The sequence below is a fragment of the Daphnia magna genome, linkage group LG2, assembly GCF_020631705.1.
Source record: "Daphnia magna isolate NIES linkage group LG2, ASM2063170v1.1, whole genome shotgun sequence".
Lineage (NCBI taxonomy): Eukaryota > Metazoa > Arthropoda > Branchiopoda > Diplostraca > Daphniidae > Daphnia > Daphnia magna.
Genome location: NC_059183.1, coordinates 7848981 through 7864509, shown reverse-complemented (window position 1 = coordinate 7864509; position 15529 = coordinate 7848981). Strand labels below are relative to the sequence as shown.

General features: G+C 41.1%; 1 protein-coding gene across 2 annotated transcripts in view; it reads left to right on the top strand.

Annotated features, from left to right (window-relative positions):
- Positions 1-1748: 1748 nt before the first annotated feature.
- LOC116916157 (cyclic nucleotide-gated olfactory channel) overlaps positions 1749-15529 on the top strand; it is a 46698-nt gene continuing 32917 nt past the window's right edge. For both annotated transcript variants that reach the window (XM_045169757.1, XM_045169756.1), the window contains exons 1-2: positions 1749-2894; positions 11300-12212. In XM_045169757.1, the coding sequence (XP_045025692.1) occupies positions 11834-12212 (379 nt within the window). In that variant the 5' untranslated portion in view covers positions 1749-2894; positions 11300-11833. The remainder of the gene's footprint in view (positions 2895-11299; positions 12213-15529) is intronic.

Below are 15529 nucleotides of genomic sequence, written 5' to 3'. Positions count from 1 at the left end.
GTTAGTCTTTCACGCATTTCAACAGAACATATTAATTCGCTGTATCCATGTGCCAACATTGTCAGTCCATTTTCTTTTCAGACTAAACACACATTGAAGTTGTTTTTTTTAAATCAGTTTTCTTCAACAATCTTCTTTATTTTGCCGTTTTCATGTTTCATTTTTTCTTTTCTTTAATAAATGTTAATCTTCTTTGGCGATCTTTCCATCCCATTATCGTCCGCGAGTCTTATTTCCTTTGACCGTGATATACGTGATATCTTATAGAAAGCATCTTGGACCTCTTCATTGCAAACCTACACACTTTTTCCCAGCCTAATTTCATTTCTTATTTCTATAATCCTTTTCTACACATTTCCCTATACGAATGTTAGATCGGAATATAGGTGGGAAAAATATTTTCTAACTTTTTTTTAAATCTCTTCCACGATTTTTCCAACCTTTTAAGCAACATTATTTCACAATGTCCCTTTTATTTATTTTTATTTTTTCATTTCTATCCTCTTACCTCCAGCTGAGGATGTCTTTTGATGTCAAACTAGATATCATTGCCCTTCTCCAAGCCTTCGCTTCTTCGCCACTTCATCGTGACGCTCGAATGGCTTTCTGTATGACATAATCTATCACGTGTTTGTCGTTTCCTAAAAGTCATTTCTATTTCATGAAAGATATAGTATGTACAAGGATTTTTGTGACATCTCTGTCACTTCAAGAACTGACTCTTCAATCCAAAAGAATGAAGCCACTCTTCACATTTTACCCTCTTTCTTCTATTCTGTAATCTAGAATGATCAAAATAACAAATCTAGCTCGTTAGATGTTAACTCAAGGACTTAGGACGAGGGCATCTTCAACATGCCGACTAATAACTTTGCTTGAAAAGACTGCCAAACAAGATGAATGTCACGGTAATATTCAACAAGTTTCTTTCGTTTTTATTTTTGGCTTTATAAGTCTACAATGTGTCTGCATGCAGACCCCTATTGTTTCCTCATTTGCTTGTTACAGTTAATTAGACACACGATTTACCGTGGTATATGGAAAATGAAACGAAAATCTTCATCAACACGATGACGTCTTTATCATAGCGCCCTGTAATTTCATCAGAAGCAATCACCATGGAAATTGTTCAAATCAATGAGCTCTTTCATACGTTCACACATACCAATAAAAAAAAATAATTATTTATAAATAGGACCTTGTTTCCTGGAAGAAAAAAAAAAACTCTTTTATCTGTAACGTGTCGAACAATGGAATTGGTGTGAAGCCGAACTGCCTATACCAACAACCGTCTAAACCACTGAATGATTTTCAAAGGGGAGCCAACAAAATCTACACACTCATCACATAACGTCGTTCACAGCCCACGCAGCAGTCTGCAGAGCAGATTATATTGATCAAAGAAAAATGGGCCGCATCAGAACAGACGGTGCGTGCTATTTGGGATATGGAAGGCAAGGGGAGTAAATAAGCCTATATATTAGATGCACGTCATCGGGCATCATATATAGACAGAGAAAGAAAGAAAGAACAAAAAAAAACGAAAGAGAGGTTAAACAATCAGCAGAGAAGCTCGTGTCTGGCTGATGCTGTTGTCATGTCTGCTGCTTTTTTGCTCCCCTCTCACTTTGCGTCGCTTCTGCGCCGGTCTAGATCAATGAGGATATCAGCTGCGCGACTTTGTCAAGTTTCGGATCCAGCTATAGAGAAATACAGGCAGAACGAAATGCCACAGAGTCCGTCCAGTATCGCACTAGCCTGCCGACGGCGAGGTGCTGGTGCCCGTGTTTTTTATGTATCCGCCGGGAGAGGGGAACGTGCGGTGACATTTATTTTCCCTCATTTGCAAAACAAAAACATCCTTCCAAGTCAACTGTTAAATACAGAGAGAAGCCCGCAAAAACATATTCAAATTCGGGGCCATCATCATTCCGCTCCCTCATCCACGGCTATTGGTTGCCTTTATTGTAGGCGATCATCAGAAGAAAATCGTATAGCGTTCCAGGATTAGAAAGTACGAGAGGTCGCGTTGAGTGTCAAAACTATAGCGTTTGTGTGCATGAACGATATCGGTGTATTTACTGTGTCGATTTAAAGATTCATACATAAGGGAAAAACGAATACGGGGAACGTTATTAAAGCGAGTCAGAGAGAGAAAGAGACGAATACAGGCATCACCGACAATAGTAGGCATCTACGTTACGTATCCAAGTGTTTAAAGGGGCGGTGCTCCCAACTTCGACGCCCATTTGATATTCCATTAGCGGAATTGCTTCTGATGGCCTCGCCGTGATGTGCTCTAGATCGCCACCACTGTAAAGCAGTTTACTTGCAGCGTGCGCGTGCATCGCCAACAACAGCACGAAAAAAGAGGGCGCCATTGTGAGCTTTTGTCGATCTATTTTCCGGCCTAGTGCGGCAAATCATCCACTATATTCGTCTTCATTCTTCTTCTAAATTCATTTCTCACTCTTCGAAAGCAGAAAGAACAAGATACGAGAGTCGCTTTTTTCTTTTTTGTCACATCTCCGTTAGTGTAAAATTATTTATTTTTTTTTTCGCCCCCTTAAAGATTGAACACGAAATAATTGAATCAAATCCGGCATCAATTTTCATTATCGAGTCTCTCCTTAACGCTTCTCTGACTCCGCTCAATCGTTACGCTGGCGGTTTGCACGCAAGAAAGTGTGTGTGTGTGTGTAACGGGCGTAGTGGTCCGTTCATTGCGCCTTTTCCGCTCCATTGTGTCAGTGCTATTTAGTGTGTCGCAACGGCCAACTGCTTGAACCGTCAACTTTGTTGCCGCTCCTTAAATATTTACGGCTCTGCTCTGGAAGTGTTCGCCTCTTCAGTTGTTGTGGATATTATTACATACGTCATAAACTCGTGAAAGAGTAAGTTGTCCTCTTTTTTTTTTTTTTTTTTTTATTTTACAGACTTTAAAGGAAAAAAAAAATCATTTGTTTTTGTTGCTGGCGGTTTGATGTGTTCCACTTTTGCCGATCTTTATTTCTCCGCTCCTGTTATGTATGGGCTGCTGTTGAAAGCGGCACTGCGCGACGTCGCTCCATTTTCTCTATTTCGCCAACATCCAACAGCCACTGCGTTCCCATTATTTATGATCCTTCGCTCTATATTGCTTGCAGCCGCAAATCAGCAGCAACTACACACAGAGAGCGGATAGAAGAGCAGTACTATGCAGCACTTGTCGTGGCAGTCTGCTGACTACTCCACTTCTTATTCCTTCTTTTCTTACGCCACCATCAGCCTATTTCCACGTACACCCAACCCCTCTTTGCCGTATATAGCATCATCAGCTATAGCCCCAGCAGAGCAGCGAACGCGTCGTGCATAATCAAACAGCTTGCTGTTTCCTCGTTCCAGACTTCTCATTTTGTTATTCCACTCTGCCGGCGCCTTTTCTTTTTTTCTTCTCGATTTCTTAGCGCCTTCTTCCCCCCTTCATTTCAACAAATCATGCTGTGTTTACGTATATAGATAGGCAAATTTGAATGTCGTGCTTGCGCCACTATTTGGCTGTATCGTTCCAGGAAAATTCACTTAAAGGTCGTTATCTACTCTGAGTCGCCCACTGAGAACTTGAAGGAGACGGAGACGTGGAAAGCCGTGAGGACAGAAGTGATTCATTTAAGTAGATCGCGAGGATAATAATCAAGAGGACAAAAACTTGCTCTTCATTTTTCACGATGAACAAGTTTTATTGAAACGTCGTGACAAAAGGTGTTAGAGGACGAACAACTCTGAATGTTTTTAAACGCCATATAAAGAGATTGAAATCAATGAACAAGGACGCACACACTCCTTGAACTCAATGCCACCTTCTTTAAATATCTTTCTTTTCATTGTTTTTGCAAGCTATTAACAAGTTTAGGAATATTCCATGCTTTTTTTTATCGCCTCCGTTCGGCCTCTCCTGTTGCTAAACCATATGGTGTGCCACGTTACCGATAAGCGGATCCGTATAGATGAGTATAGCGCTCCTTCATTTCTGTACGCCTTCCCCTTCATGACTGTGGCCAAAAATAGCTGAATATTATACATTGTTAGCACGCAGCCTATTTGCGCAAAGAATTATAGGTTCAATTTTGTTCAATTCAATTTTTAGCCTTGACGGCATCAACTCCTCGGCTATAATCCTATAAAGCAAAGAGGTCGGCATAATTAAAAACTGCATTATATCCCTTGTGTGTTTTATTGCATTATGAAAGAGCGATACGTAAACACACCAATCACCGACACACAATAGCCTACGAAAAAAAAAAATCCTTTGCATGTCCCGACATGGAGCGTTACACTCGCCAAGTCATTCCATTGCCATCAATTTAATAGTCTGATGTCTCATCTCTTCTGAGCGGATATGTCTGTATAAAACTTACCTTGGCCATAGAAGCTCAGCAGTTCCGCCATCCCGGCAGTTTCGATGGATTACCATTTCGATCGGCGCCGACACTGATTGATGGTTTCCCTTTTGGTTTTTCTATTTTCTTTTTTTGGGTTTTCAAGCGACCCCGTCCTCGCCACCTATAAAATCCCTATTTTATAGTCGTCGCAGTTGGCAATGATAAGGTGTTGGAACTTTTTACTTTTGTTCAACAACCAGACAACAGCATCGTATATAATAGTGCGCTATACGCACCCGAGTGCTGTGTTAATGTCCCCCCCCCCACCTTTTTTTTGACGCTGCGCATTCGCTGTACTATTTTCGTCATTGTCAAACTATAGAGACGATCGTCGACTATAGACTGAACCAGTTTGATGCTGTGGTTCACTGGTCAATAATCAGGAACACAATTTCAACAATAGAAAGCGACTGTTGATGGTCTATACAGTCATCCATGTGTCTACATATAGAGGCATACAATTTTATGCAGACAAAAGAGTTAATAGGGCGGACCATTTGTTTAATGAAAATGCTGTAATCAACATCAAAGCAGCAAGGCAAGAGCACAAAAGCTATTGATGAGAAGAGAAACATTAGTTTGCCGCACTCAGCCGATGTAGCGGCACCGTGGAAAAGAAGAGATTCAATCAAGCTTGTGCTACGGGATTTCTCTGCTACACAAGACGACAGATTTTGGTCAGAATGAATACTATCTAGAAGACCGGGCGGAGAACTTACGGTTATATCTAAACGCGGATGGAGGAAAAAGAGAGAAAGATGTGGAAATCCGACCGAGTGAACAAAGTCCAATACCATTGCTGTCTGGCTCTCGGCCATTTTCTCTTTTGCACTGTGGCGGGGGCTTGATGGTATAGCCAGCACTATAATAATCTGCCGACGTCGGGGGGGATGGCTCACGTTTTCGTCTTAGAGCCAAGCGTGACTAGCAGCGGCTTTCGCTGACTTTGTCCATTTATTTTCTGTTGTTATTGTTGATGTCATCAATTGATCATTGCCTGTAGGGCTCCATTATTCCAGCTGTTTGGATCCCCTTTTTTTTTTCCTTTTTGGACTTCCTTATGCTGGTTATAATGCGCTTTTGTTGAAAAATTCCAGCAGTTAAAGTTGATTTGCCCCATCTTCAAAGCTAAAGTGTCGTACGGAATGTCTCAAAAGAAATAGACAAGCATTTTGGCTCCTCAGTTATCATCAGTAGGCTATAATGGGAGCCATAATGGGTCTATACATAGATCCGGTGGAGTGTGAAGATGTATATATTGGAAACAACTGAAACCACAAGACGTATTCCATTATTTTGTTTTTTTCTTCTTCGATTGCCATTCTCATCTCTTGTGACGTCATATCGTCCAGTACGGAATGGGACAAGAGACAGGAGGGGGAAAAAAGGGGGGTTTCTAAGAAGACAACAATAAAACCACGGCGTGAATGCCATTGATCAAAATCGCGGACATGCCATTCTTTATTATATATTTGGCTACTGACGTCATCGAAATAGAGAAGAAAAAAGAATACTTCTTTTATACAACGATATTTCCTATCGTTCAGTATAAAACTTGATGTTTCTGGCAGCATCCCACGCCAACAAGAACAAAAAGGAAGCTTCCTCCTTCGCTTGTAGGGTTGTACATGTAGATGGGCTCCTCTCTTTTCCAGTTTCCCCTCACCGTCTTCATTGGAAACCGACCAAGAGAACGCAAAGAAAAGAAAAAAAACTCTTTGGATGGACCGTACCAAGCAAGTCCAACTCTCTTTAGGCAATGTCCAGTTTGAAGATGTTGTGCTAAAAGAGAGAGAGGGGAAAGAATATAGATCGTAGGCTGTCGGCCAAAAAAGGAAAACCTTTTGTATCTACAGTATATAATATAAATGGTAACTTGGTGTGTTCGGCATTCCGTGCAACCGGAACTGACACTTCCATTATCAACGTGATAGTACACAATATAAGGAAATCATCCGTCTCTCTTTTTTTTGTTTTTCTCTTTATCTCGATCCCTTTATCTGTCTTCTCGTTTCACACAACCTCAAGTACAAGTTTATTCCCCTTACACTTAAAAGGCTCCTCTTATTATCTCGAAGAAAACAAAAAGTTGGCATTACATTTCTCACTCGTTATCCGTTGGTTTGTCTTCGTCATCGCAGAGATCGCCTACATAGTATAGATCCCTTGATTGGGATTCGTAGAACACGACTCGAACGACGACACGACACCCATGTAGAAACACCAACTGTCACTAATGATATAGAGCTCTCTTGATCTCAAAGTTACGTACTCCGTATCACCCTCAGCATTTACAAAGTTATTTGTCTTTGCTGTCTAACCCCCTCCGTCTTCCCCCATTTTGTATCATCAAATCTGTCTATGGGTTTTCCATGTTGCAGAACGCTCCCTATAGATGAACGACCGTCTTGCAACTGGCCATCCTATGGGGGGGAAAGCGGCTGGCTTTCTGTTTATTCCCTCAGCTACTATGTGTACATATATTCTGTATGGATGCTGAAGTTTGTCACGCGATAATACCCAGCTTTTCTGCCTGTTTCTTTCCCCTTTGGCTCTCTACTTTTTTTTTTATGTAAAAGAAGTGGTCTTACAGAGCTCTTGGCACTGAAAGAAATGGTCGGACTATCGAGTTTGAGAGCTGAATTCAAAATGTCGGCTGGGGCTATTATTCTATTGATTTTTTTGTCTTTTTCTCATTCTATATTTGGAAGAGGGAACAATAAACGGGGAAAAATGTAAAAAAAGGGATACGGTATAATTAGTGGCTACGTGATACAGCGTGAAAAACTTTAAGCTTTTAACGAGAAAGAAACCCGCGAACGTCAAGGCAATCGTGAACATTTGCGAATGGAAGAAAACACAATTTCTCAATTCGCTTCGTTTTTTTTCATCATCATCAAATTCAAATTCATTGTTACGTTCGTCAGCATGTCTTTGGAAATGGATGACGTCTGCCTATACGCCGTAATAATGTATAATTGTATATACTCAAAAAAAATTAAAGGTACATTTACCAAAACAAAGATTTTAAAGGAAAAAAAACAAAATAGATATAAACAAAAATAGGGCGGGTGCGATGTAAAAAAAAAAAACCAACCAATACCAACGATTTTATCAGGGGACATTTAGTTAAGAAGAAGGATTACAAAAACAGTTTCCCTTAGGTTGGCATGAACCAACAAAAAGGATTTAAGGGAGGCACATTTTTCCATTTGGCCTCAAGAAAGAAAGATTGCAGTTGTTAATTGCAATTTTTGACAATTCGATAATCGAAAATCAATATAGGAGCGTTAATGGCCAAAAGTCAATCATAACAAACATAAAATTTCAATCAAAAATAAAAAACCCACACAGTTCACAAAAGTCATCAAATGCACATATAACAGTCAAGTGCACAGAAAAAAACCAAAACAGACCTACTGGTGCTATGGTTCGAATCCCCAAAAACCACCAGCTCAGAGCTAAACGAACAGTAGTAGGTCGGAGAGAGATAATAGTTTAAACCATCGCAAAAAATTAAATAGTTGGCTTTAAATAAAATTATTAGAAATATTTTAGAAATAAAAATTTTAAGTTAATGTTATTCAATAACAATTAAAATAATGTCTTAACCGTTTATGATATTACAAAGTACTCATGATGATGAAGGACGTCTGCACACATTAGACAACAGACCTTAAAATACAAGAATACAGTAGGGGTAGAGGAAACCAGACGTCTGACCTTAGAATGAAGGGGTAATACACCCCCAAATTTGGAAAATAAAGGTAAATCGACAATAGTATTCGGATTACCACTGTTTTCCCGATTTAAATTGTCGGTAAAAAATGCCACAAAAAAGTCTGGACGTTGATTACCGAGTTATTTCTCGGTAAAAACCCCGAGATATTTCTTAGAGAGTACAACTACAACTCCTGTAACAGGCCCTTAGCACAGGTGCGCGCTTGGTGCACAATGTTGCGTAATAACTCGTCAACCCAATTATGGAAGAACTATTAATCCACTCGTCAACGTGATTACAACGTAACTGACGAAGAAAAACGTAAGGTGGAGTCATTAAGTAGCCTATAATTTAAACGTGACAAAGTTAAACGAAGCTATTCGACGTATCGGAAGCTTCAATTGCACGTTTTTATGACGTGAAATAGAGAGCTTCGCAAGCAATGTTTCATTGTTGCATGGACGCAGGCATGTCACGCAGGAATAAGGCCCAAGTTTAGCCTGTACCAATTCCCTGGCTTTGAAACAGCGCCATTTGAAACAGGTTACCTTGTCACGCACCAATGTTTATTTATAAACTACCACTGTACACACGTAAACATGTTCGTCAATGTACGGCTCAGCCTCCTATAAAGGAAATACCTGTGCATATGCCGTAAAATATAAAGAAAAAACAAAATTTGTACATAAATTACTCTGAAGCCAAACAATTTTGCGATTAGCTTCACATTGGATTAAATGAACTTTTCTGGTATATCATATAGGCCAGGACGTATACCACAACCTATACATAACAGGTTGTCAAACATAGCCCCCCCTTAGAGTGTTGCCGCAAAACACTGAAATAATATTATCCTGTATACCCTAGACGTACGCACTTGCACGACAGAGGTGCTGGTAGATATAGAGACTATACACAGCCCTTGGGATGTAAAGCTCCAATCAAGCGGGTTCTACGTTACGTATATCATTGACGAGATGGAAGGTGCTGCCCGCATCCACCATGTTTTGTTTCAGGATAAGCTTATATCGACACACAAAAAAAAAGAAAGAAAGGACGAGCTTATTTACATGGCAACACTCGAGAAAAGCCAACGAGAATGAAAACAAAAAACTGCATGTGGTTTACACGCATGTTTATCAATGTTTTCACGGGAAAATGTCCCTGAAAAATGTTCACTGCCTGGCACAAACAACAACAACACTGCCAAAGCGTTTAGGCAACAGAGACATGAGAAAACGAGTTGTTATAGCATTTTCGTGTCACGGAAGAACAGCGCTCGAGGGTCTTTCCAACATGCATATTTTTTAGAACACGAATGACATGGCGTTATCAGGGAAACGCAATCGAACCGTTGCGTGCGTTTTTCACACACACAGAATCGCAACAGTGGCAGAAAACAAGCCCAAACGATGACGGAATGTGAAACAAAAATTGATTAGACATATTAGACAACTTAATTTTGACGTGATAAGCAGACGACTTTAAATAACACGCACGTAATAAATCGTCTAATTATGTGGCTTGTTAAAAATTGCAGTTTTACCTCTGCAAACTGGCCACGGCTTTTAGTGTGAATAGACATGTTTCTATTCGACAAAAGACGGTGGGGCGTCCAGCCGTTCTTTGATTGCGATTCGTTATGCACCCAAGCGTACTTCATTTATAAAAATGGGAAAAAAAAAAGGGGAGACATCTTTTCCGGTTGACGTGCAACTCTGCTCGAGTGTAAAGACTCGTTTACCCAGAGATTTTTGACATTACATTCGTCATATGTTACGTCATCATTTTGTAACCGTAAAAAAAAAAAATCAAAGAAGAAAAGAAGCCTGAAAATAGCAAACTGATGCTGGGCCACCATTTAATGCATTAACATGTTTGTTTTATTTTTAATGACATATATATGACGACATGATTCGTTAGTAAATAGGATTTATAATTCTGCTCCATGTTGATGTATGGTCGCTCAGTTCTCACGTGCCTTGTCAACGGCCCTTTTGCAAACGCAGGACTCTTATCCACTGCCCCTACATACTCTAAAGCTGGTGACTCATTACAAAAGGAACTCCATCGTGTCCACGTAAAACGCTTCGGGGTTGGAACGGCAGCAATCAATCGAACAAAATAGGAAAGTGTTTTTATCCGGAACAGACCATCCACTACTCTATCAAGCTGGATGTACAGTGTGTATATGAGTATAACATAGTGGTCGAGCACTCCAACCAAACGCGTTCGATTTGGTTTCTACATATCCATTCGGTGCTGGAATGAAAGCTGCAGACTTGCAGACCCCTTATAGCCGGTGCAATAGGTTTCCTTTCCACTGTTTTCCCGTACGTTCGGGGATGCGGCTCTTCTCGTACGACAGATTGAACACACAAGGAGAAAAGGGGAAAAGGCTACCGATCGATACCTTTATGTATTATATCCGAAAACAGCGTTGCCTGATGCCCTAGTCACGTATCCACACTGTCACTTCACTCTCACATTCACCACTCATTGCTCTTTGCGTCACCAAACATTCGACAACATTCTACGTACAATTAGGGCTTCCATCAGTCCACCAACTAAGCACTTCCCAGGCCTTGGAATTTTTATGAATAACAACGAGGGGTTCGTTGAGCGATTTCCCAATGTCCTTGTCGCGCTCTGCAATGTCCGTTCCAGCATTCGAAGGGTTACTGCCTTTGAAATTGCATAAATGTTTAGATGGAAAATGTTCCATCTACTGTCAAGCTATAAGCTCTAGAAAGCTAATTGCTCTACAGCGACATGGCAGTGCGCGTTCACATAATACATGTCGATTTTAAGCCTATATACCCCCAATGTGTATACGCATTGCATCATTGGTTGCTTCGTTTGAAATATTTTAGTTCCGAGTTCAATGTCTTTTAGAAATGACAAGAAGTATACCGTTCGTGCGTCTCCCTATAATCGCCTTAAAATCGGAATTAGAAGCCTTTGTCACAGTCTATGCAAATGAATGATTTTGCGGAGCGACACTTCAGACGACGTTTTCTCCTCATTGATGCAAATCAAAATGCGAGGCGTACGATTCCAAATATTTCTATCGTTGCATCATTGCGCTTTATTCTGCAGCTGTTGTCTCTTTCACTTAACCATTTCTTTTTGGACATATTTCTCTCCCCTCCTCTAGGACGAATTTACAATCTCCAGCAGTTGACACGCACAGCTGAGGAGCCCCAGCTAAACCGCGACAGAATATAAACAAAAACAAGAATCAGTTACATCACACACAGCCAACCCGCAAAGGAAACGAAGATCAAGGTTGAATGCCCTTTTTTTTTAAGGAACTGGTGAACTCTCTGTCACTTGACATTTGTTTTGAAAATAAAATCTTGTTGCCCGGAGAAAGTGATGATTTAACATCCCCAACTCGTTCAAGTGGAATGAACCAACAAGGAATATAAAAAGAAGACTTAGAAAAACAGCAGCAATGGAATAGAAAAACCTGTTTGTTTTTTTCCCAACCGATTTGGATACAGCGGTGACAAGCAAAACTGATAATTATCTGCAATTAAAAAAATATATATTTAAACGAAAAAAAAAAAAAAAAGAGAAAGGAAGAAAAGAAAAAAAAACATTTAATGGGAAGAGGCACGGATTGCGACGGCATAAGGTAAAGGCCCGTCCCGATGACGGGGTGTTCTGGCGCCAGTTGTGGAGGCTCATGTCGTCTACGTCGCCGATGTCGGCCAGCGCTGGCGGCGGCAACGGTAACAGACGGCGGGGCGTCTTCTCGCTGGGCAAGTGTCGTCTGCCAGTGGTCGGATCTCCCAACGTCCAGCAACAGCATCTTATCGATAGTAACAATTCGGGTGGCGGAGTACGGGCCGTCAAGTACACGCCGCGTGGACATCCATTGCAACAGCAAGCGGACACGTCATTACTTCACGGCTACAGTCACGCCAATTCACGCGACAACGGACAGCAGGACGATGAATTGGAAGAGATTGCCGTCGTTTCCGTCGTCTCGGGCGTCCAATCCGGCCAGCTCACATACGGATCAGCCGGATCGTCCATGGCCAACGGACCCAGAGTCGTTCCAGGTAAGCGAAAATGGACCGTATTAGAAAGTAGAAAGTTCCTTGTTAAGAGCCGTGCAAAGGGTCAAACACCGGAGAAGGATTCCGCTTACTTTGCGGATGAATTTCCCTGGAAACCAATATACAACAAGCCTTCCACCTGGGCCAGTTAGTCTAAACGGCCAAAGCGGCCGTTTAGTTTTCAACCCTCTTTCTTGTCGATCTCTCTCTCTCTTTCGTGTGGACTTGGCAAAACGATCGAATGGTTGCCACCTTTCTATACGCTTCGCTTCCCACGCTAGTCGGTTGTTCGTCGTCGTCTCGGCGACGCTTCCCACACACAATTTGCCGCACCCCAACGCAGTGGCGGTTGATTTATAACAGTCTCGAATAGGCTTACAAAAATATTGGCAAAAGGTTGATGGCTTTTGATACTTTTGTGCATGTATAATTCGACTATAGTTTGGAATTGTTAATCAACTTTCGCTTGTTTTGTTTTGTTCTGCTTTTTCTTCCTAAACATCATCGTTGACAATTTACAGCTGCCAATTCGATAAGGCGAATTGCATTAGCAACTGTTGGAACGGACAGAATAAGAAGCCGGTGAAACGGAAGAAAACAAAAGAGAGAGTCGTGAGCGTTCTTGGGAAAGGGTCTAGAGTCACGGAATACAAATTACAAGCGACGCGCAAGTAAAAAGTCAAGTCAGCAACTCTAATGGTATTTGGCCGTTTATTTCGCCTCGAGTAACAACGAAATTACGCAACTTGAACATCAAACGGTCGATGTGTGTTTGTCCGTCTGGACCCCTTTGTACTGAAACGGATCGATCGCCGCTATCGAACGAATAACAACGCACGAAACAAATACTCAATTTTCTATCGTTCATCAAACTGGATTTCTACTTACCCACATCAGTCTCGGTTCCCTGTATACACACAAAGACCCTAATAATAATAGATTGTTTGATTCGGCAACGTTTCGGGTAGTTCCGCTTCTTTGATGGTCTATTTTTATCATTTATCCACAACTATTCTTTCATCAGCGTTCTCTTCGAGTGGACATTTTATCGACCCTCAAAGAAAATGGTTAATCAATTTTTCGCCCTTATTCACGCCCGACGATTTTGAATTTTATCTGGAACCAAATGGATAAGTTGCAATTCGTATTCCCTCTCACCTTTCCGTTGCATTTTACTTCTATGGACTACAAATCGCGCCTTTCAACTGGGGAGGAATGTAATGCAATGCACCCACGTAAAAAGGCTGGCGAACGTGCACAACTCGGCGAACGCTCCTCGATCAATTCTCTTTGATCTTTTCGTTGCATTGATTCGGATGGGGGAGGGTCGATGGCGGTACAGCGTCCAATCCAGCGTCAAGTGTCGACCCTTTTATGTATAGTCACTTAGATCAACAGTTGCTAATGTGCAAAAAATGCCACTCGGCAATGAAATGATACAACACGGTCGCAACGCAACAGATGTTTTCATTGATTCTATTTCTTGTTGTCTGTTCATGAATTCATATTATATACTTAATATAGGGGCGAAAATGCGTTCTGTCCAAATCGCTTTTAGTTGACCAGGCTAAAAACAAATATAGTTAAGATATAAAGTTTGAATGAGCAACATCGAAAGTTTTAGTTTACCGAATCCAACGGTCATTGTGCCAACTTTTATCTGTACGTGCTGATGGTTTTGATGGGCTCTCTCTCTCTACTTGGCAAGAGAAAATCGTTGAACTTTGTGTGTCGGCTGTACACATATACTATACTGCGATTCTGCCATGACTGCTGGACGGTTTTCACCTCGACGCAATCACCGATCTCGTTTACTCAGCAAAGTTTTCTCAGAACTACAGGCTTACAAAGACTTGATTCTCCGTTATTTTCTGCTCGCCTTCATCTAAAAACACGGAGCCGTGAAACTTTTCCCAATTTTTTTTTTCTTTCATCCAATCGACGTTTAGTAATAAAAAGAAAATGGGATAACTAGCCAAACTGTGTACGTATACATATACGAAAAAAAAAGCTGTACGCAATATGACGTTGCAACTTGGGAGCCAACGTACCTCGAGGCCTTTTCAGCGCTTAAGTATAGGCATATAGTTACAACCAAAACCCTCTACATATAGCAATTAAGAATGCATGCATATCTACAAGTTCTTTGTTTAACAGCATGTGGGGTGCATAAGATATAGGCCGTTCTTGTTCTGTTTTTTAAGACCTGTACGCTGCAACGGCCCTTTTTCTATATACAAGCTCGTATACGGGTGTTGTACATAAACAAACACAGTCACGGTTTAAAATAAAAAAGGAGGTCCTATAGGTTTGGTTGCTTTATTGATCGTTGTTGCCGTGTAAAACTGGGGAAAAAGAAAAAAAGCGCCGGTTATATCACACATGTGTGTTTTGATGTGTGCTGGTGTGTATATGTCTGTAGGCCTACTATATATACGTGTACGTAAGCGAAAGCCATCGAAGATCTATAAAGCTGCTAAGCTAAGCTATCTATACAGCTGGATAGAGAAGGGATAGAGAAAGTGGCTGGCAAAGCGGAAAACGAATATATAGTGGGGACGAAGAGAACGGAAGGAGAAGAATACAAAGAGAAGTAGACGGCCCATCCGTCGTTCTACATCCTTTTATTTTCCCTCTTCACATAGCGAAATAACATAACAAAAACAGAGAAATGAAAGGCAAAAGAAAAGAAGAAGAAGATTAAAAAAAAGAAAAGGAAAGGATCGTTTTCACTAGTGCCGCTTTTTGTACGCTAGAAAAATAGCACCGCGTAACGCACATGTACAGCGCGTACATAACCTTGTGCCAAGAAGAGAGAAAATAAGGGAAAAGCAGATGAAAACCGAACGTAGAGAAAAGAGGGAGTAAAAAAAAAAACAACAAGACGGACGATATCGATCTTTCAGCTGTGAACCGTCTGCTGGATGCTGCCGGATAGACGAATGGGTGGAATGCCTCCATACCCACACTATATCGCCCACCAGTCTCCTTTTATTTTCGTTACAGGCGCCTCTACACCCATTTTTCTCACTCTATTATCTTCTTTCGTTCACTCTCTATGGTACACCTATAGACTGCCTGCACGTAATGTCTAGCACCATTCCGGCAGCTCACCATAGTCTTTCATTTTCCTCCAGCCAGTCCGTTCTTTTTTTTTTTTCTATTTCCCATCCTTTTTATTCAATTGCGACAACTTCGTTCGCCCTCGTTTCGACAGCTTCTCTACCTATAAACGAATTTCATAGCACAATTGCTGCACTAAACCGATGGAATCTTCTTTCATCGACTAAAACTGCAACTATCTTAAAAAAACAACAACA